Consider the following 25,164-nt stretch of genomic DNA (forward strand, 5'->3'; position numbering starts at 1 on the left):
AGTTTGTCTTTGTGAATCGGTCATATGTCACTACCCCTTCGTCCCATGCACGGACCCAATCGTCTATCAAAGGCTCCATGTACACACTCATATTAGCCCCCGGGTGTCCTGGAATTATAAGTGACAAGAAAATATTTTGCCGTTGAAAGGCAACGCTAGGTGGGAGGTTGAGAGGGATGACGAATATGGGCCAACATGTGTATGGTGAAGAACCCATTCCATAAGGATTGAACCCATTAGTTGCCAGTGCAATGCGTACATTACGAGCCTCATCAGCTTTGTCGGTATGCTTCCGATCGAAGCTTTTCCATGATTCACCATCGGACAGATGTATCATCTTGTCAGTGTATCGGCGTCCAGTTTTGTGCCACGTCATCTGTTTTGCGGATTCCTCGCTCATGAAAAGCCGTTGGATCCTCGGTATGAAAGGCAGGTACCTCAGGATCTTTGCGCCGACTTTTGTTTGCGTCTTCCGACCATCACCAGATTCTAACTCAATGTACCTAGATGCCTTACACTTCGGACAGTACTTATCGTCAGCATGTTCTCCCCTGAATAAGATGCATCCGTTCGGACAAGCATGTATCTGCTCATACGACATCTTGAGTGCACGAAGGATTTTATTTGACTCATACGTGTTCTTTGGCAGAACGTGATCATCCAGAAGTAGGGTGCCAACTACTGTCAACAGTTGATCGAAGGATTCTCTACTCCAGCTAAACTGGGACTTCACAGCCATTAGACGTGCAATGGCATCTAGTTTAGAAACATTGGTGCGCCCGTGAAGGGGTTGTTGTGCCGCATCCAACATGGCGTAAAACGCCTTTGCAGTTTGCTCTGGCTCCTGCTCTGCACTTCCTTCATCGAAAGCCATGTCATGGTCGTTTAACATTTCTGCCACCCCGGCTTCAGAATCAAACTCCTCGATCCGTTGTCTCACGACCTCTTCTCTCGCACGATGGCGTTCACCATGCATGGTCCACCGGGTATAGTTCTCTACAAATCCATTGTTGACAAGATCTTTAGTCATCTCCTCATATGTTTTCATTGCCTTGTTCTTACACTTCCTACAGGGACACCAGGCATGTCGCCGTCCGTTTGCAAATGCCTTCGTCATGAAATCATTGGCCTTCTCAATCCATTCATTTGTGTATTGACCCCTCTTCTAATAGCCCGTGTACATCCACTAACGGTCATCCATCCTAACATATAGACGATATTGCAGTTTAGAGCAATAGAGTAGTAGTGCTAGAGAAAAACCATATGAGATGATAAAGAGACATTCATGTTCTTGGTCGATTCACATAGAAGATGTTTGCTAGATTGGATGATGAGATTTTACCTAAGGTTGAAAGGCCGCTATGTCACTTGTAGATGGAGGAATACATGGAACCAATTTTTTTGTAGCCACAAACATCACTAGCAAGATTTGTTCAAAAAGATTTGTACAGTATATATTATTTCTCTCCTTGCTTCACAACCATCAAGGCTATTGTGCAGGCATCACTATCAAAAAGATTTGTTCATATGGTCTCGTAGCCCATCATTTTTGTTCAAAAAGATTTGTACAGTATATATTATTTCTCTCCTTGCTTCACAACCATCAAGGCTATTGTGTAGACATCACTATCAATAATCAAAATCACAGGCTAACTGTGGTCCTTCATGTATTTTTACATTATTACTTTGATATATCATTTTTTCAACAGTTCTGTTTTTGAATCTTGATATAGAGAGTTGCTATTAACATATAATTTTAGGGCCATGCCATTTTTTGAAAGGCATTCATCTTTTACCTTGTTAGAGGTTGATCCACACATTATGATAGGGGAAAATAGTGTTGTCAGCTGTTAGTTGTTACCCTTCAAAACACAATAAGGCAACGTACGGCCAGACACTTGGAAATACAAGCGTCACGGTATCTGTCTGGATCTAAGAAGCATAGTGTAATTGCACACATAATCTTATATTTTTATCAATAGCACTGATAGATATTGGAACAAAATATGGAACTTTTGTTCCCCAAAACTGTATCTTCGTGAAATCAAAGACATTACTGAACTATATTAAAGTCACAGTGAAAATTGGTTTCATTTGTACTGTGCACTATGTCTTATGTGGAATGATTTGAAGGAAGCAAAAAAGTCTACTTCTGTAGTTACCTCCAGTGTATTCTCTAATAGCATAAATTTGTTGTTTTGGACCCTTTTCTCATATCAGTATGTTTTTACAATGTTTAGTTCATCTAACATCATTACCTTAGCTGTCTAGCAAGAGACTGCATAGACATATAATGCAATTCAGCTAATATAATCCATTCATACTGTATTTTAACAAATAACCTATTTACTCCATACAAGAAACTGAAAGTAAACACATAATGTTTTCTTTGACTACCAGGAACACCAGAGATGGCAGCCTCAAATTCTGCAGTGACATCTATTGGCCAGAGTCAAAAGGTGCCTGGTTTTGCCAAGCTTCAGGGTGAAAATTTTGTGTACTTTATACAAACTTATTCAGTCATCTTGGGGCGCAACACTGAAAGCTATACTGTAGACTTTGATCTCTCAAAATATGAATGTGGAAGCCAACGAGTTTCCCGTTGCCATGCATGTATATTCTATGACTTTAAACTCCACCATTTTGCCATTAAAGTCATTGGAAGAAATGGATGCACCATTCGGGAGGTCTCTTATCTCCCAGGTAGTGTCCCTATTAAATTGAATTCTCAGGACCTCATTGAGATTGCTGGAATAAAATTCTACTTTCTCCTACCATCTCGCTCCATCTTTGCCACTCTTGCTGCTCGGGATACTACTTCCTTGCCTCCACAATCTTCATCCCTTTTGCACCCTGCTGATTACCCTGGGCATCGAAATGCTAATGATTTTGGCCATAGCAATGGTGAGAATGGGGCCAAAATAATCAATGACAGGCAAGGAAAGTTGGTGAAACAAAATAGGAGTTTTTCTGGAGAATTGGAGATATCTAACTGCTAAGGCATCAGTAATGCTGACCCCATTGGAACGCTTGATGGATGCGGTACGCTATCTCTGCTATAGTCTTATGCTAGATCCATTTTTCTCCTTTTTTTCCCTACATTCTAGCATACTAACAGAAAGTGTGGAATCACAAAATGACTTTATCCACATGGTTTATTTGCCAAATAATTCAAGTATACCTTGACTGCTATATTGATTGTTGGCAGGCATTTCCTCTCTTTTTTTATGCTTTGCAATAATATACATTTGCCAGTGCAGGCTTGTCTTATTTTTTAATTATAGATGTATTTTTTTAATTACTAAGAATGAATATTGATAATGGGAAGGCTTCCTTTTTGTTGGCCACAAAATATGAATATGTTGTAATTAGTTTTGAACCAAGTGTAACGTGAATGACTTTTCCTATGCCTTTTTTTGGAGAGGGCAGGAAGGATTGCCCCCCTACTGAGAGAAAACATCAAAACCAAAAGTAGCAAGATACAAGAAAAAATGAAACAAGAAAGAGATTGCACAAATGCATATAGTCATAACTCGAAAAAAGGAAAATATGGTGGCTTAGGGCATTTACCGGTGGCGGCGGCGGTGGAGGACCGCCCGGTGGCGGCGGTGGTGGAGGGGAGGAGGCGGCCGCGGCGGCGGCAGTCCCGCGGTGGCGGCGGTGGTGGAGGGGAGGAGGCGGCCGCGGCGGTGGGGAGGCGCCGGCGACAGCGGGGAGGCGGTGGGGAGGCGCCGGCGACAGCGGGGAGGCGCTGGCGACGGCGTGGAGGGAAGGAGGCGGCCGCGGCGGTGGGGAGGCGCCGGCGATGGCGGGGAGGTGCCGGTGTCGGCGTGGAGCGCGCGGGCGCGGGCGCGGGCGCGGGGAGGCGCGGGCACAAGTGCGGGGGACTGCGGGGAGGCACCGGCGATGGCGGGGAGGCACCGGCGCGGGGGACGGCGGCGGTGCGGCGGGGATGCGCGGGCGTGTGCGGTGTGTGTGTGTGTGTGTGTGTCTGTGCACGATTTGAGGGAGAAACGGCTAAGTGTTGAATGCTTCTGTTTACCGAGTGCCTAGATGTACGGCACTCGGTAAACTCAAGCACCGCAGCCCAATGACATGTGTGCCTGGTACATGTTTACCGAGTGCCCAGATCTACGGCACTCGGTAAACAGAAGCACCGCAGCCCAATGACATGTGGGCCTGGTACATGTTTACTGAGTGCCCAGATCTACGGCACTCGGTAAACAGAAGCATGGCAGCCCAATGTGGCAGACAGGTGGGCCGTGGCTAACCTTTACCGAGTGTTTGAGGTCACACTCGGTAAAAGTATCCATTATTTCATGCAAAACAAAAAAGAAAAAATGTCAATTTAATCCTAAAATTCACCAAACTTTCACATGAACTATTTCATGTCATCTATTTACTATCTAAAAAATTCCAAGTTCAAATCATAATGTTGAATTTCACTCTTAATAGAAATCCTACTCGTCATTGTGAATGTTTAGCGTCTCTTTGGGAGATGTACCGGTTCGGCAGCGACGAATGTAAAAATACTTCTGAAACGTTATGAAAATTTTTCTATAACATAGATGTATGCTTCAATGTTAATTCTTCCAATCTCGTGATTTATCGAGTTCGATTTTAATTATTACAATTAAATTTACACAATATGTACCTAATTTTCATAAAGAATGAAAATTTTGTGAAATATAGTAAATAAATCGAAATAAACACCATATTTTGGAATGGAGTACTAAATATCATATGTGGATAGAGGAAAAAGAATGAAGGGAAAAACAAGAAATTTGGTTGAATTTTACAGAGTGTTGCGCCAATACGATAGTGTTTACCGAGTGTTGTGCACTTACACTCAGTAAAACTTTATTATTACCGAGTGCAAATACTTCTACCGAGTGTGACACTCGGTAAATATTTTTGGTCTTTTTTATTTGCTATGAGCGCTTGATGGGCGGAGCTGTTATTACCGTGATGTTTGCCGAGTGTATGCTCATAACACTCGGTAAACATGTCATGCCGTGACGCCGTTTGACGCACGGTTGCTATCCTAGGTGACGTGGCACCTCAATACCGAGTGGTTGTTTTTACCGAGTGCGCCCCTTCGGTAAACTTGTAGTTTTAACGAGTGTCTGAAGTTACCGAGTGTGCTGACTCGGTAAAGCGGTCGACTACTAGGTGTTTATGTTTTCCGAGTATTGGGACTCGGTAAGTACTGTTTTCCGAGTGCCCCGACTTTTGACACTCGGTAATTGTCGGGGCACTCGGTAACTACACAGTCTCCGGTAGTGGGCATTGTTCTCAAGTGTGTGCTAAGACACCTCACTCGCTCATGATGGCATGGAACAACTGGTCAGCAACAACTTTGCGGCTATGTTGGTTGGTTGTTCCATGTCACCGTGAACTAGTGACGTGTCTTAGCACACACACTTGATGGCTATGCCCACCAGCGCGTCCCCTTGTCCAACCCATACCAGCAGATGGCGTCAAGACGTTGCTTTCCAAGATAAAACGAGAAGCAGTATCTAGCAATCCACGCGACGATGAATAGAGTGTGAAGAGGTTGCTTTGGACTCGAATTGCAGTACTTTAATAGATAAGGGGCCAAAATGTGTATTTTTTTAGTTTGAGACCTAGGTGAGAATCTGATGATAATTTAGGGACCACACATGTAATTATAAGCTATGGATCTATGCTGGTTTTACCTTGGAATGCCACGCTAGCTAATGGACTGTGACATGACTACTTTGAGCCAGATGTGACAATTAAATAGTTTATGAACCTAGATATGCAATTTCATAGTTTGAGGATCTATACAAGAATCGCGTAATAGTTCAGAGATCGTCTGTGTAATTTACTTTAAAAAATATTATCAATATTTATGTTTGTATGAAAATATCAGCTAATCCATAAATATTATTAGTTTTTTATATATGTTTGATTTAACTTCTCCAGAGGTGTGGAAAGAAGTCAGCGCGAAATGACATGATTCTTCTTTTACCTCGTTCGTTTGGAAGAATTCTGAAGAAATCTAGATGAATCTGGAGGAATTTGTGAGACGAAAACACTATTCTGAATAAAAAAACGGATCTAAGCCGAATTTAAGGTCACACGAACGGTAAAAAAGGCAAGGCATCCGACTCCACTCCTTAATTCCAAATTTCCAATCCTGCCATATGAGATGAGGCCATCATCATAGCTCGCCTCTCCGGAACCGGAACGGTGGTGGTAAACCGTCCGTGACCGACCCCGGCCGGCCCGTTCCGTTCTCTCTGCTCACTACTGCATCCATGATGGATCCATCGTCATCCCTCGTGCTGCTGCTACTGCTGGCTCTAGCAGCGCGTGTAGGCTAGGCGGCGCTTCACCGAGTGGCCGCCGGCCCTAGCTATATAAGACGCAGCAAAGATTGCCCTCCAAATCCAAACACCTACCCATCTCCATCCTACACTCCACCAACGGCTGCCTAGCTAGCTAGCAACCATGGCGCCAAGCAGGCACCAGCTAGCACCACGCATGCACCTGAGCTGAGAGATGGGCCGACGCCGACCGATCGAGAGCCGCTGCTTGCCTGCCTGTTGTGTGGTACGCGTACGTGTTCCTTCCTCCACTGCACCGGCCGATCCCTTGCGTCGTCGTCGTCGTTCGTGACTAGCCTAGCCACCTAGCTAGCTAGCTTACAGCCCCGTCACTGTCACTGCCTATACTAGCTTCTCGGTTCCCTTCCCATCGAGTAAGAACAAGGTCGCCGTCGCTCCAGGCAACTCATCCATCCATCCCGCACGGTTGCACCGTCGCGCTCGCGCCATTATCTATCACAGCTAGCACTGTCTGTCGGTCCTCCTCTTCCTTCGGAGCCAAGCCAAGCGAGCGAGCAGGCCCGCCGATCGATCGGCCATGAGCGTCAAGCAGCCACCGTCCTCGTCCACGGCGGCCGCCTTCTACGCGACGCTGGCGCGAGGCCTCGATGACCTGGACCGGGCGCTGGCGGCGTCGGCGTCCTCGTCGGCGTTCCTGTCGCTGCCCACGCTCCGGGCCGTGCTGGCGCTGCTCCACGCCGCACACGCGGGCCTGGCCCGCCTCGTCGCGTCGCTCCACCTCCCGGGGGGCGCGGCCTGGCTGGACGAGTACATGAACGAGGCGTCGCGGCTCTGCGACGCGTGCCGCGTGCTACGGCTCGGCGCCGCCGCCGTCGAGGGATACGCCGGCAGCGCCGCCCAGCTCGCCTCGCTCCTCATGCAGGCGCCCTCGAGCCCCCACCTCTCGACACACACACAGGTAAGTATATTCTTATTCTTATTCTTCTCGCGAGCAACGACGGTCGACGGATATAGCAAGAAGCAACCAACGGGCCTGATCCGCTGGCTGATTTCGGTCAATAATTGGTCTGCGAGGAAAAATAAGCCGAAATAGCCGCTGAAAAGTAGTACAAGCTGGCGTGGCATGGCTGATGCCTGATGGCACTATGGCAGGTGTCGCGTGCGATCAGCGTGTGCAGGCGCGAGGCCATGGCGCTCAAGGAGGAGAACCGCGCGCTGGTGGAGACGCGCGCGGAGGCGCTAGCGCTGCGCCTCAGCGAGGGCGTCCCCGCCAACGCGAAGCTGGGCGGCTTCAACGGCTTCCGCGGCGTGCTCTGCGCCACCCGGATGCTCACATCCTTCCTGCTCACGCTGCTCTCCTGGGGCGTGCTCCACTACTGGCCCGCCCCGAACGCGGGCGCCGGGGGGGACTGCGCCGCCTACTTCGGCTCCGCGTTCGCGTCGGCGCTGTCCCGCGCGCAGCAGCGCGCCGCGGCGGAGGCCGCCAGGTCCGTGGCCGCGCCCGCGCCCGGCGGCGGCGGCGCCGGGGTGATGATGCACGAGTTCCGGCGCGCGCGGACGGCGGTGGAGGAGGCCAAGGACGCCGTCGAGCGCGGCGGCGACGTGGCGGCGGCCGCGGCGGAGGTGGGCCTGCGCGCGGGCGCGCTCCGCGCCGCGTGCGAGGACGTGCTGGCGCTCATCGACGACCTGTTCGACGAGGTGGTGGAGGCCAGGAAGAAGCTGCTGGACCTCTGCAGCGGCGGCAACTGAACCGATCGACTGACCAGCGCACACACGATGAGGTGCATTGGCAAGAGGCCATGGTTCTTTACGTACTCCTTGTGTTCTGGTTCCTTCCTCCTCGGTCGACTGTTTCTCCTTGCTTCTTCCCTCTAGATCGATGGATATCTCTCGTGAGTGTCCTCTACTCGAGCATGTCATGATGTCTTATTCATAAATGCACTTGCACAATTGAGCCTCGGTTTAGTTCCCAAAAATTTTCACCACAAACTATCACGTCGAATCTTATAGCACATGCATGGAGTATTAAATATAGACGAAAAAAACTAATTATACAGTTTGGTGGAAAATCGCGAGACGAATGTTTTAAGACTAATTAGTTCATGATTAGCCATAAGTGCTACAATAACTAACATGCGTTAATGATTGATTAATTAGGCTTAATAAATTCGTCTCGCAGTTTCCAGACGAGCTATGTAATTAGTTTTTTATTAGTGTCCGAAAACCCTTTCCGACATCTCCAGAACATCCAATGTGACGTCTAAAATTTTTTATTTCGCGAACTAAACTATGCCTGAATCTAAATGCAACCAAAGAAGTTGGGGAAACAGCCTTGCTTAGTTTCAGTGTCCATCGGGTGTTAAATGAAGGTGTCACACGGGGTATTTGGATACTAATAAAAAAACAAATTACATGATCCGTTAGTAAATTATGAGACGAATTTATTAAGCTTAATTAATCCGTCATTAGTACATGTGTGTACCGTAGCACTTTATTGTCGAATCATGAACTAATTAGACTTAAAAGATTCATCTTGCGGAGTAATCGTAATCTGTGCAATTAATTATTTTTTAGTCTATATTTAATACTTTATGCACGTGTGTAAATATTCGATGTGATAGGGTGTAAAATTTTGGGAAGGAACTTGACAAGGCCTAACTGATAATCCTAGTCCTAGGATGTGATGAAGCAATTAAGGTTAGCTTGTCTCGCAGTTTGACATGCCATGAAATGCTAAACAAATAGTGACCTATGATGTGCACGACGACGAGATCACAAGTAAGGATGGCAACGGATCGGGTTTGGGGCGGATATCCACGGGTTTCGGGTTCTGCGGGTTCGGGTTTGGAGATGGTTTTTCACCCATGGTTTTCGGGTTCGGGGCCCCGAAACTAATCGGGTTCGGTTTCGGGTTTGGTTTTCCACCCGTGCATATCCAATGGATATCCGAAATAAATCATTTAGAATTAAAACTCATATTTTATAATATACTAATAATAATTTATTTACTTAGATTATTAAATTTATTTAAAGTTGACTCATGAAAAATATTTATTATTTGTTGCCTCTTGTTTATACATGTGAATATGTGTATATATATCCGCGGGTTTCGGGTATCCATTCGGGTTTCGGGTATCTGTTCGGGTTTCGGGTATCCGCGGGTTTGGTTTTGGTGATGGATTTCCACCCGAATCGGTTTTCGGGGCGGATTCGGGTTTCGATTTCGGGTTTCGGTTTTGGGTGCACGGAGACTCCACCCGATCCGAACCCGACCCGTTGCCATCCATAATCACAAGTTTACATATCACAGCCATGTGTAGGGGCCGGGAGTCTATGACCCCCCCTCCTCCTCCTCCTCCTTTGCACAGACTGCCTACTCACCAGCACTGTACCTTGTTTCACCGAGACGAGAGCAAGGCCAAGCACAACAGGCAAAGTCAAACCTCTGTATGTTTTCATACCGTTTATCAGATCGGAGGAAACAACTGCACGCTGGAAATGAAACTTTTCGACAGCTAGCTAGCAGCAGCAGGTAGCTAGAGAGGGAGATCACTCCAAGTCTTAGAGCACTTTGATTCGAACTCTAGTCCATGATAGTAGAGCAGGGACCTCCGCTCCCTGATCTGTTTGTTGCACGGCAGAATCCCAACTGAGACTCCAACGGCGCACGCAAAAGCCGATGCACAGTGTTTTTACTTTCCAAAATCACGCTCCAACAGAGGACGCATTCAAGCCAGCCATTTTGCGTGGCAGCGGTGTCGGGAGGCAAAAAAGCGTCGTCGTTCTCGACGACGCAAAATAGAGAGAGAGAGGGAGGAGCGACCGACGCCGGGGCCCGGCACAGGGGCGGGGCCGATGGAGGTTGGTGGAGGCGCGGCTGCCGTCGTGGAGTCCAGATCCGCCCGGCCGCCATCAGAGGGAGCAGGGGTAGGCGGCATCGGGCAGGGGAGGGGCTGCGGTCGCCGATGGAGGTCGGTGGGAGCAGGGACAGGCGGCGTGGGCAGGGGAGGGAGGATCCCGCCGGCGAGGTCCGCCTGCGGTGGAGCAGCGCCGCCGGCAAGGGCCGCTCGCCGCCCTCGCAGCAGCAGCGAACCGCTCGAGCTCCTCGGAGATGTCAGAGTTGAAGCTAGAGGTCGGAGAAGTCCCGCGACAACTCGAGCAGCTCCGTGGCGACCGCATTGATGGTGGAGGACGACTTGGCGATGGCCGCCGGGTGCGCGGGCCCTGCGGTGGCGGCGAGCTCGCGGAGGTGGATCTAGGAAGTAGAACACCGCATGTCCGCCCATGGTCCGCGCCCGTAGCTTGCTAGCCGCGGAGGCCTGCGCGACGGCGGCGCTCGCGCCCGCGGCCTGCTCGCCAGCAGCGGCGGTGCCCGCGCCCGCGGCCTGTAGGTAAAGTGGCGGCGGCACCCGTGGCTTCCTCGGGCCCGCACCCGTGGCGCGGCGGCCTGGAGAAGACGACCATGGGAGGAGGAGACGGAATCTCTTGCCTCTGGCTCCATCGCGCCTGCTCAGGCCTACGAGAGGAGGAAGGGAAGAGGTGGCGGCGCTCACGAGAGGAGGAAGGGAAGAGGGCTCTGTCGCGCCCGACGGTTGGAGAAGGAAGTTTATGGGTCACGGACCCTTTCACTGTGCGCGATGTAAACCGATGAATGCGTCTTGTTTTTAGGTGCTCTTTGTTGGAGTCGGTCCGAAAGTGTGTGCCTGTGTGGACTGTGGAGCACCTGCAGGTGCAAGTTTTTTTTTTTTTTTTTTGCCAGGTTTATCTAGTTGTTGACCTTGGGGGCAACTGCTGCTGCAGGGCGGCCAGGACAGGTACTCCACTCGCGGTAGGAACTGGAACTGAGCAGCTGCTGTAGCCTGTAGCAGTAGAGTACTACAGTAACTTCACAGGGACAGGGGTAAGGCTGCCATGGAAGATCTCTGCTTCTCTCTTCTCTCTTCTCTCCCATCCCATGACTGCCCGTCCGTCCGTCCGTCCATCCATCCATCCATCACGAGCCCATAGCTTGATCTGGACTGACACTTTCTATCTGATACTCTCTGTGATCTCCCTCGGGTCAGTCATCCCGTACAAAGTTGACCCCCAAGTCCCCAAGAGAAGAGAACAAACTTGGCAGGTGTAAAGTGTACGTAAAAGCAGTGGCCACAAGTGGACAAAGCTGCAAGGAATTCTTCTAGTACTCTTTCATTGACCATGTGAGAGCCTGACCAGAGTTGAACTGCCTCCTTTGGATTGCAGGTTGTGTAGGATTTTTATAGGAATACTATTTGTATAGGATTTGTTCCTATCCTATTATTTAGTTTGCAGGAAACATAAATAGTACTTCATAGGAATTTACTCCTTTACATGCCGATTCCGAAGGAATGGTAGCATCCAGAGCTCTTGGTAAAGGGCCTGTTCGGCTGGTATTAAAGTCGGTTGATAAGCTGGCTGAAGTTGTTTTTGTTGTGAGAGAAAAATACTATAGATTCTAGCTGATAAGCCGGCTGATAAGTTTTGTGATAAGTATTTTTCTCTCACAACAAAACAGCTTCAGCCGGCTTATCAACCGGCTTTAATACCAGCCGAATAGGCAAACATACAGTATGCACGATACATACTTGTGTGAGTGTCCATCGTGCATACCGTATATTTTCATATTCATCCTGCACTTTCTAAAATAGTGAAGCCCAGCACACCACATGCTACACTTTGTTGCGTACACAATAAAGTAATAAACAGCTCAGAGTGTCAATATTGCTTGAGCATGTCACAGAATAGACATGTGGTTGGGAATTTTCTTCTCCTTTGCTGCAATGCAACAGAATGAAGACACACTGAGTAAAACACTTACAATCAAAGTCAAGAGATATTTCCACGCACACTAAAATGATATTCACCGCAAGGAAAACATTCCCAGTTAGGAGCAGAATTGCAGAAATATGGAATATGACAGCACAAGTATGCGCAAACCATCAAGTGTCTTAGATATTGCAGTCTGGATTATGATCATGTAAGAATGTGCAAACATATGCAGCATCTTGGGAGCAAAACAGAAAAAACATAATTCTCTTTATTTCTGACGTGTTTACAGAAACACCAGTTCAATTTTACAAGCATTCAATCTCAGTTTAGCAAACCATGGTACACATATTAGCAACACAGGAAGTGCTACTCTGATTCACATCATCACTGGGACTTCTAGGTAACATCTATTTGAAGCAAAGTACTATAAACAGCCTCCTCACAAGTAACACATTAATACATTTATTCCCTGGCAACCATCCAAAAAAGAGCGCTCTGAAGCTGTAATATCTTCTACAACATCTATTTGAAGAGTAAGGTAGCCATTTGTCTAGTGTATATGACGACAGTATTCAGTTCCCTCATAGTGCTCATATGTGTGTATGCGAGTCTCCCTGATCAAATGAAACATAACAAAGGTCAAAACAAAAGCATTTGATCGCATATTCCTATGGCATCAACAGCAGAAGTGTTAAGCTAAGACAATTAATAACTGTCTGGTACTGTAAAGTGTAAACATGCAAGAACAGGAATACAACATCCCAGTGATACCTAACGGCATAGAAATGATTCAAGAGTACTACCTTTATCTCATAGATACTAGATCACCTCAATCAGAATATTTGACCCGTTGGTTAACTTGTGTGATCAATCAAGTGAATTTACAGAGTAGAGCAGAGTGGCACATGTATGCTAAATTGCTAATAACGATGAGATCAACTGCACCATCAGTCTAGTGTGATCAATTACCACATATTGAACAACCTAAATAGCCCTTCCAAATTTGTTCTCTCCACTCCACACACATCACATCTGTGTACTTCAGAACATAAACAGAGCATAGTAGCTTGAATGGAAACAACATAAGAGTGACAATTGAAGGCCGGGCCTGGTTCTAGACAGGAACTACTGTCGTTCAGAAGGAAGCATACAGTTTAAAGTCATCCCTTTCCTGGTCCCTACCTCCCTGGATTTGAAGGTACCCTAATTATACTGATTACAGGCAAGTTGCCAAAACATGCAGCGCTAAACCCTGAAGCTCTAATCGGTGCGGAGTGCAGGAACCTCTGCAGACGGGTCGATACGTCCCAACAGTTGGAACATCGAAGCGATCACACCACGATGAATCCAATCCAAACCACCCCCACAGTCCAGTTCGGGCTTCGGGGCAGCTGGCAGAGTGGCAGCCCAGACCGATCACGCGACCCACGGAGTAAGGCAGCTAATCGCGCCGGCGGCTGCCTCAATTCGGCATCCTCCGTAGTTCGAACCGAGGGAGCGCGTGACACGGAAGAAGTTAATCTACAGGAGGCGGTAGGATCGGCACCTGCGAGTGGAGAGTCCACGACCCTAGGCGTAGGCTGCGGCGCGGTGGTCGACGTGGGGCTCGTCGGGGAAGGAGTTGCAGCAGTAGCAGCAGCAGAAGCAGCGGCACCAACGGCGGAAGCAGCGGCAGTAGCACCACCGCGCCCGCGACCTCCTCGACGCCGACGCGCCACTCGAGTAGTCCATCGGAATTCAGGGAGAGACAGAGAGGAGAGGTGTAGTCGGGTTGGAACAGAACAGAAGTCAGAAGAGCAGAACGGGATAGACTGCTGACGTCTTGCTTCGGAGACGATTAGAAATGGCCTGGAGGAGGATTTTAGCGGTCTCTCTAAAATTTTGCCAATAAATCATTATTCAGATAGTCATTTAAATACAAATTATTTTTATATATTTATACATTGTAACACGCGCCTCATAGAGCCATTCTTGCTCTTTAACTTTGACTAGCGAAAAATTCGAAATAAAGTAGATCTATATTTGAATATTCAATCGAAGAGGTCGTTGAAAATTTTTTTCCAAAATTTCTTTTCTAATATAAATTAGAAAGGATATAAAGAGTCAAGGAGTTGCTTTTATTTAGTGTTTGGTTAGAGTAATTCTATGACCCTTCCTTCCTAATTTATAGGAATATAGATTTTTGTAAAAAAATACCCTACAACAGCCTCTTTAAATTGGATCACAACCTTTTTAATTATATTCCAAATATAGACATTCTCTGGTCCAGATTTCTCGCTAACCAAAAAATAGAAAATGATGACGACTCTCTAGAGTACGCGTAGATACTAAAAAGCTTTTGGATGATACAAAGGCCTTGTTCACTTATCAGCGGTACAGTATTTTTCTCTCATAATAAATCAGCGAACAATACTTTTTGGCCTAGCTTTTCAGCGAAACGAGCATGGCCTTATAGAAATCAACTTTTACTCAAATAATTTCCAAATAATGATTTAGAGACTAAATTTTAAAAAGACTCTTGAAGATGCTCTTAGGACGTTTTATATTTGTTTTACAAACATTAGATGTGGAATGAGTATTGGTGACAGTAGACTCCATGTATCAGCATGTTATTTATACTATCTTCCCACCGATCGTTTAATTTCAACGCCATCACAAGAAAAGAAAAAAACACCAAACGTGTCGCTCCTCTCTCCGACTCCGTTGTCGCCTTCGCCTCCACGCACCTCACTCAACCCGTCGGCGACGCCGGCCCGTGCCTCTTCCTCCTTGGCTCCTTACCAGCGCGGCTAGGCTCTGCACCCTCAATCTCGGCCTGCGCGGTCACCCGTGCAGCTCGACCGTTTGCTAACCGGCATGGCTCGCTGATGTGCCTCTTCCTCCTCCCCGGCCATCGACCTCTCGTACAGGCTATCCCCGACCCTCTTCTTCCTCCGTCACAAGCATCTCATCCCCGGTTTCCATATCGGCACACAGCACAATGAACAGATTGATAAAGTTGGTTCACATTCCATGCATGTCTTCTGTAAAGAAAATTGAAGGTTATTATTCACTCATCCAAAGAAGATGGCAAAAAAGACCGTATGCTTACCAATGCCAAATCCAATACATGGTATTAAATTATCATAACCAAAAGGTGACAACTTGCTCATATGAATTTAGGATGCCAGTAAGTTTTCTTCTAGAGGAGTGCCTACCTGCAGAATTCAGAAGAGCACTTCTTTAAACTTCTTTGAGAGACAAAAAAAGATGACCTTAAGTAAAGTTGTTACAGAGCCAAGACGTAAAAGGAAATAGGATTACAGAACTAACCGGCACCTGACCATCAATTTATTTTCATGAAGTCAATACCAAGAATTAGATTTGATGTTGTGGGGCCAGCTTTTCTAAGTGAAGTATTGACCTTCATAAATCAAAATGAATGAAAATTATACAGCAGCATATAACACAACCTTCAGAAAAAAAAAAAGAAAAGAGGGAGAAAAAAGGGAAGGCAACAATTGAAGCCATTTACATGTAAAAAAACCTCAAAATGCTCATTGTTTCACGTAAACAAAACACTATCCATGATGTGTTATTAGGAAAAGTATTATGGATAGAGAAAGTTTACCACATTCTCTCTCATATCTCACCCTCCAAATACATGGTTGCAACAGTCATGTGTCATGATCATCCTTTCTAGTTGATGTTTTCAGAATGATGTCCATAACTATGCCATACCCAATAGTCAGTAACACTGTCACCAGAAGTCATTGCAGGAGCAAACTCCACCACGGAACAAGTGGAAGCGATGGCGGTCACGCACAATGATCTCACGTTGGTAGAGCTTGGACACAAGTTTGGCATGGACATGGCAGTCACGGCACACTCGAAGATTCTTGACAATTCGAATAGGCATGTCATGGGGAATATTTAGAATACCAAATGCTAATGCAAGCCTCTCACTGTGGTACGACAAGGTATTTCCCTTATCTTCCTCGTCGTCCATGTCCATGAGCACTTGGCCAGTATCCTTGACATAGCCAATCAGTTGTAATCTCTGCTCCATATCTTCCAATAATGCATAGATCAGCCTTGTTTGGGGGTGTCTTGTATCACCTGATCTGAACTCATGGACCAAACCATTCCACTCTATAAAGCTCAAACCTGTCTCCTTATTGGCTCCCCTCTCTTCCATCATCTTACGAAGAGCTTTTGCATCTTCCCACAAACCATTGACTGCATATAGATTGAACAGAACAACATAGCGTCCACCATCATCTGGCTCTAGCTCAATAAGTTTCTTTCCTACACGTTCACCCACACCAACGTTATTGTGCATCAGGCATGATGACATTAGAGCCCCCCACTGTGATGCATGTGGCTCCATCGGCATGTCCAGTAACACAGCCTCGGCTTCTTCCAGGAGCCCTGCACGTCCAAGGAGATCAGCCAAGCACCCATAGTGCTCCCTCCGTGGCTCAATGCCATGGTCACGCATGGACCTGAAAACATCCTTCCCTTCATCCACACGACCTGTGTGGGTGCACGCACACAAGACAACAACAAACGTTGACTCATTCGGTACAAACCCCCTATCAAGCATCCTTCTGAACAACTCAAGTGCGCGTTTTCCATGGCCATTCATTGCAAGCCCACCAATCATTGCATTCCACAACACCACATCGTGGCTCTGAACTCCATCAAAGACCCACCATGCCTCATTCATGCACCCACACTTGCAATACATATCGACAAGCGCTGTCTCAAGCATGACATTCCCTGGCCTCCCCCCAAGCCCCTCTGCTTTGAGAAACCTATGAACCCACCGCCCCCTCTCAAGAGCGCCCAGATGCGCGCAAGCCTTGAGTATGCTCACCAGCACCACGGTGTCTGGCCTGAACCCATTTCCCGTCATCTGATCAAACACCCTCAGTGCCTCGCTGAACTCCCCGGCACGCACGCTAGCGTCGATCATTGCGCTCCAGGAAACCAAGCCCCTCTCGGGCATTCTGACGAACATCTCCCGCGCGGCCTCTAGGTCGCCGCACTTACCGTATCCAGACACCATCGTGTTCCAGGAGACAGCGTCCAGAGCGGTGGCACCACTCGTATCGAACACCATGCGCGCGTCGGGGAGCATGCCGAGCGCGCAGTAGAGCTTGAGGAGACAGTTGGTGACGACGGGGTGTGCGAGCACGCCGCAGCTTGAGCGCCTGCGCGTGCGCAAGCCCCGCGGCAGCGAGTCGATCGAAGACGGCAGCGGAGGGGGTGGGGGAAGCGGGAGGGGGAGGAGGAGGCGAGGGAGGCGAGCAGGAAGGGAGAAGGTGTAGGGGGTCGGCAAGGTCGCAGCACGGATGCGGGAAAAGAGAGCGAGCGCGGCGGCCGCGGGGGCGCCGCGGCGCGCTAGCGCGGCGTGGAGTGGACACCCGCGGGTAGGAGCCGAGGAAAAGCCAGCGGCAGCGGTGGCAGCGCCGGTGGAGCGGAGCCCAACGAGTGCGCGGAGGTGCCGGCGGTGAGCGGGCATGGTAAACGGGCGGACAAGCTGCTGCCGCCTGCTGCTCGTGCCAAAGCCAGTCATACCCACTGGCCACTGCGCGCGCAAGGATTTGTGCCAAAAACTCATTCGATTTTGCAACTTAACAGTGTATATCATGCGCCCCCACCCCCACCCCCCACAGGGGGAAATTGGCCAGTAACATCACAAAATCATTCGAGGCGTAATACCAGCAGGCTTTTTTTTTAATTTATGATCTAATGTTCCATTTCAGTAATGTCAAGTTTATAATGTACTCATCTGTCCCTTATTAACTGTCGGTTGGGAAGCGTGTTTCTCTCACAAGCGCAGTTCCCGAGCGACCAACAAAAAGAGACGGAGGGAGTACGGTAACTTCAGATTTATGCATCTGATACAATTACAATCTATCGCTGGTGGTTTCTGAACTCATAAGCCCGGCTGGTGCTGGTTTGTTGTGAGAGAAAAATACTATTAGCTGGCTGATAAGCCCTGGCTGAAACCAACAAGCGAACAGGCCGTTAGAGCATCTCCAAGATTAAAAAAAAAACCTTCCCTATCCTTGTTTTGGGTAAAAGACATTTTTCAACCTCTAACTCGCATTATAGTTCGATTTTTAACCTTCAACTATGAACTGGGTAGCAGACATCCTCCAACTGTCAAAACTAGACAAAACTGGTCCTCTGTAGATTTAAAAAGCGATTTTCTATTTTCTAATAATAATAAAATCGAGTTCAATCTCTAGAAGTTTGTAATTAATTTATTTTAAATTAGAAAAATATGAAACTACTTCATGTTTTGTTCTAAAAATGGTATATATATGTTGATGCTATATTAAAAAATTATACTAGATTTTGAATAGAATTTAATTTCGCACGGAATTAAATTGTCCGCTTTTTGTTCTTTTACGTTCCCTGCCTTCGTCTCCGCACGCACCGGGTGCCAAGCGTTGCTTTTGGCCAAAAACAACTCGAGAGCGCGGGCCGCGAGCACCAAGCCCTGTATTAATATACTCCCTATGTCCCCTGAATAAATAGATTCCTGGAGTTGTGTTAAGTCAAACTTTTTTAAACTTTGACTGAATTTGTAGAAAAAAAATGTCAAGATTTATGATATCAAACTAGTATTATTAGATGTACGATAAAATATATTTTCATAATGTGCTCATTTTATGCCATAGATATTACTACTCTTTTCTATAAAGTTAGTCAAATTTAAAAAAGTTTGACTGACATCGGATTCTATGAATTAATTTATTTGGGGTTAGAGAGAGTATACAGTAGCATTGCTATCCTCGCCGACATTTATTTTAGATGAAACTAGTACATTTTTCTAAAAATATCCCTATTGCTTTATAGCATCAACATATATATAACATTTTTAGAAGAAAACATAAACTAGTTTCATATTTTTGTAATTTAAAATTAATTAATTACGAACTTCTAGAGATCAAATCGGATTTTTATTATTATTAGAAAATAGAAAATCACTTTTAAAACTGGCCGAGAACTAAATTTGTCCGGTTTTGATAGTTGGAGGGTGTCTGATACCTGATTTCATAGTTGAATGTTAAAAATCGAACTTCAATGCGAGTTGGAGGTTGAAAAATGTACTTTACCCCCTAGTTTTTTTTAGCAAAGATAGGAAAAAAATCCTTCTCCTACCACTCCTAATCCGTGACACGAAAAAAAAAACACGTCCTCTTAAAGTTGCGCGCACTCTGTCGCGCGTATCCTCCTTCCCAGCGCTTTCTCCTCCGTGGCGCCGTGGGAGTCCGGCCGCGACATGGTGCCGTGGGAGTCCGGGCGTGACATGGCACCGTGGGCATGGCGGCCCACCAGCAGCAGCAGGTCCGCGCGGCGCTTCTCCGAGTTGGTGAGGCAGACGCGGCGCGCCCTGTCCACGACGGCCTCGGCCATCTTGCGAAGGTCGGCGTCCACGTACCTGAAACCTGATGGGCTCGATCGCCGGCTCCTGATGACCGATCGAGCACACATGCCATGCTCCTGATGACCAAACGAGACTGCTGCTTGGATTGGAGTGGGCTCTTTGCCTCTTTGGATAGAGCAGAGCATGTAGCTACTAGCCTACGACTGCCGCTGCCTGTGATGATCTCGAGGTGAGCTGCAGAGCAGGCATGCCGGAGCTCGCCGTGGCCGGCGGACTCCGCGAGCACGTGCAGGTGCAGGCCACGAGGACGCGTGCCGACGTGCTGCGGAAAGACAGGAGCCTCGGAGCGAGTGACCCTGAGGAGAGGTTCGCCACTGCGAGCAGCTCCGACGTGGGACTCGAGTCCGCGGACAGGGCGGTGGTGCCAGCGACCGAGGAGAGACGGGCCAAGCGACCAGCGACCGAGGAGAGACGGGCCAAATTTTGATTTTAGGAAGCATTATTGTGTACTTTTGGAGATAGCCTAATTTATTCCTCCCAATCTTTTTTTTTAGAAGTTGAAAAAAGGTAAGGCTTTAGGGAAGAAAATATTAGGTACTCCTGGAGATGCTCTAATGTTCCATTTCAGTAATGTCAAGCTTTTTCCTTTGATCACTTTGCCTCTCAAAAATCTCGATCCTCCAGTACCAAATATGATTCTTTTTGAACTGTGTTCATCGTCAAACATCAGGTAATATAAATGTTACAGTTTATACCCATCAATCTGAGGTATCATTGGGTTCAAGGATAACAATTGTGGTATATGCTACAGACCTACTACTCAACAACTACAATTACTACTGTATATAACTTAATTGAACATGAAAATTTGTTGCCTGTCCAAATCCAGAAGAGATCGGAGAGAAACAAAAAAGATAAGAATAGAAAAACATAGCTTTCAGCTCGGTACCAAACAATGATCAGATTCCACACAACGCCCTGGCTTCTTGGTTGTAGAATTAGTGATCGCTCAATCAAATAAGGCTCTACCAGAGTTTCTCTGCACTGACCCAAAATGGGGCGATATTATCTTCACTTAGTCACACTTTATGTTCCTGTAGATCCTCCTCACAAACAATGTAGATCCAAGATATCCGACGGCACCTAGAAAAAGCACCAAGCAGTATTAAACTAACAATACCATGGTTTGTCTACCACAAGATTGCAGAAGAGCTTACCGCATAGTGTTCCTAAACCTAGGCAGAACATTAGAGTGTAGCCGAAGTAGAAGCTTGTCTGGAAGAATCCTGACATCTTGGTCTTCATGTGGTAATAATATATGGAGTAGAGATAAACATACACAGCAGTGGAAGCAGCAGAGAAGAATGAAGTCCATTGCCAGTGGTAGTTCTCCGCATTTAGCAAGAAATATGTTCCGACAATTGTTACACATATGGTGACAATTATGAGGATTAGAAAGACCAGCAACATGAACCCGTAAACATAGTATACCTGTCAGTGGTTGATCAAAAAAGAAGAGCCATCAATGTCAACTCCAATGCCTCCTTAGTAATGAAGCTTAGAGATGTGTGTGTGTGGGGGGGGGTGGTGTGGGGGGGGGGGGGGGGGGGGGGGTGGACAGGCTTGTCTTCCATACCTTATAGTTCCAGAAGGATGTGAAGACAAAGTACATCTCAATAAAGATACTACCAAAAGGAAGCAGTCCTCCCATAAGCGCAATGACAGATGGTGTGAGGTACCATTTCTTCTCAGGAATAGGTCGAGGAATAGTCTTTACCCTACAGGGATTGTTTGGGGCGCCACTCCAGTTTCTACCAACAACAGTTCCCAGAAGGGCAAGAGGGAAAGAGATGAAGGCCCACAGGATGAAAACAACCACCATCGTACCAAATGGTATGGCAGCTAATGATCCATAGAAAATAGCAATAGTGTTAAGCACTAGGCCAATTCCAAAGCACATAAATGGGAAAAGTGATGCTGTCATGGCCATCGCCTTGATCCAGTTTTTCCCTGCTCCCACAAAAGGATTTAAAACAAGTGAGCACCTTATAGAACTATAGGTACACAGTTCAATTTTACATGATAAATAAGCCCATACCTCCATGCCGTGAGTATAGTGCACCACTGACATATCCAGAGATGAATGAAGTAAGAGCATAGCAAACAATGAATGTTGTGACAATAGCTCCTCGCCTGGCAGAATAAGTACACATAGTGAGTGACATTTTGAGTAGCATAACAAAGTACAGTTATCCCTCAAGAAAACAAAGTAGAACTAGAATGATTTGTTTTTGCAGTTGCTTGTGATTCCTACCCTACATGCACAAACTCCAAGAATCAAATGTTTCTTGATGCATTGCCTTCAAACATTACATCACTAGGATGAGGCAACACAAACTATAGTGTTAAAAAGTACTAGTTTCAGAAAAAAAAAATTGTATGTTTTATGTTTATAATATCAAATGTATATGATCTTTGGCATGCAAAGTATCATAAAACAAGAGTCAGTCAGGCAGCTCCATTAAAATGCAGGTTTTACCAATTACTACAAGTGGCTTGTAAAGAGAATGATGTTTTATGAAGCAACATAATAAATTCACATACCCAATGTACAGCATTCCAATGATTGCCAACAAAATCACTAGTAGAATCAGTGCTGCCAACTGTGTACCAATACCAACAAGAGCTGAAAGAAGAACTAGATTGCAAGGAGGCCGGAAAACATCACCATGTACAAGCTTCCATCCAGATTCTTCATTGACATCTCGTTCCTAATACAAGCTAATGTATATCAGCAAAGGATACAAGAGGTAAAAATAATTAAAAATTAGAACCTGCATAAACACTAAAACACTACTGGAATAACACTGTGAATATCATCTATATAGAAACTCACCAGAGTTTCAATATCATCATCATCACGGGCATACTTTGCATAATCATTTCTTAGAGTCCGCATCAGTATCATTGACACTAGTCCAGTGAGAAAGATAACCATCATGAAAGAATTGAAAATTGAGAACCAGTGAATCTGCAATTACAAGAAATAACTTAGAAATTAAGAAGGTATGCTTCAGGTCCTTTCAAACATGCATGACACAGTTAACGGGAAGCAACTAGAGTGAAGTTTTGTATTGTAATTATGAGGAGCCAAGCTGCAAAGATTTCCTTAATTGCAAAAATGTAATACCTATATTACCTGGTGTTCAAAGAAAGGATAGTCCAGATACACATCAAAGCGGTGAGCAAATGTTATGTTTGTTGGTTCCCATTTGACAGAATATGTCATGTCCAATGCCTTGTCCACATCAATAAGCTTTGGGCTTTCTTGAGTAAGATTAACATGGATAATCTGCATGGAATGGAAGTAGCAAGGATGATAAGCTATACTAATGGCTATGTGAGGAGATATAAGCTCGTGATACACAAACCTGATTGCCGTTGTATCTGATGACGATATTCTTGTGGGTGAATAGGAAATATTTGTTATCATTGTTTCTGTCTGCCTCTCCAACAAAACCTGAAGATTTGAAAAAGGTAAGCCTAGAGAAGGTCTTACAGAGAGCACATACAGAAAAGAACAAGGAGTATATACATACCCCACAAAGGCAAATCATCTTGATTGTAGCACAATAGCAGGGGGGCAGCGCATCCAGAAAAGGAAATCATAAGTCAGTACATCAAGTGTATAGTGCATACAGATTTAGTTGTTACTAAAATGGCGAGCAGGCACACGAAGTTAATCAAAAGAGGAAACAGATAACTCACCAATGAAAAATTCAAACCAATATGAGTTCTCAATCGCATCTGACAATTGCTTAGCCTTGACAAGATCCAGGTCAAGCAAACAAATTGTGGCCTTATCAACATTCTCTGAGACAAAACGTGCCCAAATTTTAGTCATCGGCCTCGTTGCATCTACCTTACCCCTTCAATGTTAAAGTACTGAAGCAGGACAAAAGCAAGGATCACTTACTTCTGAACTTTATGTCGATCTGGCTGTCAATGAGTTCATTCCCACCAAGGACCTCCCCAAGTCCTCCCCACTTATGCACATGGTTTTCTGACGCATGGCAAAATGGGAGGCTGTAGTAGTTGTATGTCTCCTGGGGATTGTTGTACGGACCAACCTTGTTCACCCAGAGCGTCACAGGCTCCTCTGCTTGGTACTAAAATAAACAAACAGCAGCAGAAAGCAATCGTAAGGATGAGAAGGATTAGACAGCTTGTAGGCAAAACGTAAAAAATCCTCTGTCTAGCGCTGGGACACAAAATTCACCAAACTTACACAATGGAGGCAAAAGCAAGGCATTGCAGACCACCTAGACTACATATCACAAGCAATAGGCACCTGAACTGAATGCAGCAAAGAAAAATTAGTCATAGAAGATGCACTTCGATCAGTCTAACGCTAGAAGATTACTAATCGACACAATGGCCTGAATGCCTCCACACTGCTGTTTCTCCCCACCCATTTCACTCCTAGCCGCAATCGGCCACTAATACAGGTAAGATCTAGCAACCGCCCGACAGCTCGATCCGGCGCGCACTACACAGAGATCCCGCTCGCCCGGACCGGCGCCACGCAGATCTGACCCCAAGCGAGCGCGGATCTAGCGGCGCGCGGAGTGTAGCGCGCGAGCCGAGCCAACCGCTGCCGCTGGGAGGCACGACACCACGGGGGCCTGGTTTTCCGACCGCATGTAGTGTGCTCGTTTCGACGGAGCGAGACTGGGAGATGGGGGGCGAGTCGTCGAGTACCTTGTGGTCGGAGTCGGAGGCGGCGGCGAGGGGTAGGAGGACGAGGAGGGTGATGGCGGCGGACACGGCGCCGGCGGCGGAGGCCATTGCCGGATGGAATGGCCGGCCGGCGAGGAGCGGTGGTCGTCTCTCTGTTTTTCTCGCTGTGTTGGGCGGAGTGCGAGTGCGACGGAATGGGAAGGAAGGGAGACAGGCTGCATGGAAGGCAGGGGAAGCCCGAGGTTTTTGAGGAAAGGTGCAACACGCTGAGCATACTGCAGGCTGCAGGGAGACCGTCGGATCTCCTCTTTTTTTTAAAAAAAAATATTTTATTACTTATTTTATTTATTATGTCTAGTTACGACTAATCTTATTTTATCAAAATGTTTCTTTTGATTCATCACTACTTGAAAATTTATGAATGGGAACTAATAATATCTCGTAATCTTAAAAATTGGCTTTTATCTGGTGATTATTTTTCCATCTTACATGCTAATACGGTCCGAGCATTATTTCTCCTTAGATCGCAATTTGCAACACACCGTTATCTCTCTTGATGCTCCCCTCTCCCAACATTTTACCTTTAGTTATCCTTTGCTACGGTTCTTCTTCCGTTAAATTTGTGAGTGTCGTCCATAGTTAGTTACTTACCCTAAACAGTATACTTGAGGCTCCTTATTTTCTCGATACTACCCATTGGTCCCACTCTACCCAGGACAATGGCATTCCACCTCATGTATTTGTCCATCATGTGTCTCCTTCATTGGCAACACACGCACCTACCTACCGTAATTCAAAACCTCACAAAACCCTAGTCTTAAGCCCTGAAGCCACCACTGGCCATTGTAGTTGTCAGGTCCTTATATGAAAAACTATCTTGTCCACCATCACTCACCATAATTGATGTCAAACATCACACCTAGTTTCTAGGAAAATTAA

At 46.5% G+C, this 25,164-nt stretch overlaps 3 protein-coding genes and 2 pseudogenes across 4 annotated transcripts; 2 read left to right on the forward strand and 3 right to left on the reverse strand.

Moving 5' to 3' along the window:
- The first annotated feature begins 2,411 nt into the window (after positions 1 to 2,411).
- Positions 2,412 to 3,062, forward strand: LOC136470111 (FHA domain-containing protein FHA1-like; annotated as a pseudogene).
- A 504-nt stretch (positions 3,063 to 3,566) lies between these two features.
- LOC136470112 (uncharacterized) lies at positions 3,567 to 6,438 on the reverse strand. Its single transcript, XM_066468069.1, has 2 exons — positions 6,429 to 6,438; positions 3,567 to 3,991 (listed from the first exon to the last, which is right to left on the reverse strand). The coding sequence occupies exons 1-2, from the start codon at positions 6,436 to 6,438 to the stop codon at positions 3,567 to 3,569; spliced, it is 435 nt and encodes a 144-aa protein (XP_066324166.1).
- LOC136473905 (uncharacterized) lies at positions 6,434 to 8,287 on the forward strand. Its single transcript, XM_066471537.1, has 2 exons — positions 6,434 to 7,272; positions 7,467 to 8,287. Exons 1-2 carry the CDS (start codon positions 6,892 to 6,894, stop codon positions 8,061 to 8,063), a joined length of 978 nt encoding a protein of 325 aa, XP_066327634.1. The 5' UTR covers positions 6,434 to 6,891; the 3' UTR covers positions 8,064 to 8,287.
- A 6,349-nt stretch (positions 8,288 to 14,636) lies between these two features.
- Positions 14,637 to 17,674, reverse strand: LOC136473906 (pentatricopeptide repeat-containing protein At3g62890-like; annotated as a pseudogene).
- A 2,504-nt stretch (positions 17,675 to 20,178) lies between these two features.
- LOC136473907 (transmembrane 9 superfamily member 1-like) lies at positions 20,179 to 24,433 on the reverse strand. 2 transcript variants are annotated; one of them, XM_066471538.1, is made up of 12 exons: positions 24,247 to 24,433; positions 23,462 to 23,654; positions 23,254 to 23,358; positions 23,085 to 23,102; positions 22,917 to 23,005; positions 22,685 to 22,837; positions 22,382 to 22,516; positions 22,090 to 22,256; positions 21,584 to 21,678; positions 21,122 to 21,495; positions 20,703 to 20,976; positions 20,179 to 20,628 (listed from the first exon to the last, which is right to left on the reverse strand). In XM_066471538.1, exons 1-12 carry the CDS (start codon positions 24,331 to 24,333, stop codon positions 20,561 to 20,563), a joined length of 1,758 nt encoding a protein of 585 aa, XP_066327635.1. In that variant the 5' UTR covers positions 24,334 to 24,433; the 3' UTR covers positions 20,179 to 20,560. The 2 variants fall into 2 exon arrangements, with proteins under 2 accessions (XP_066327635.1, XP_066327636.1); XM_066471539.1 differs by lacking the exon at positions 24,247 to 24,433 and adding an exon at positions 23,774 to 24,201.
- Between the last annotated feature and the right edge of the window lie 731 nt (positions 24,434 to 25,164).

The sequence above is a fragment of the Miscanthus floridulus genome, chromosome 8 (genome assembly GCF_019320115.1).
Source record: "Miscanthus floridulus cultivar M001 chromosome 8, ASM1932011v1, whole genome shotgun sequence".
Taxonomy (NCBI): Eukaryota; Viridiplantae; Streptophyta; class Magnoliopsida; order Poales; family Poaceae; genus Miscanthus; species Miscanthus floridulus.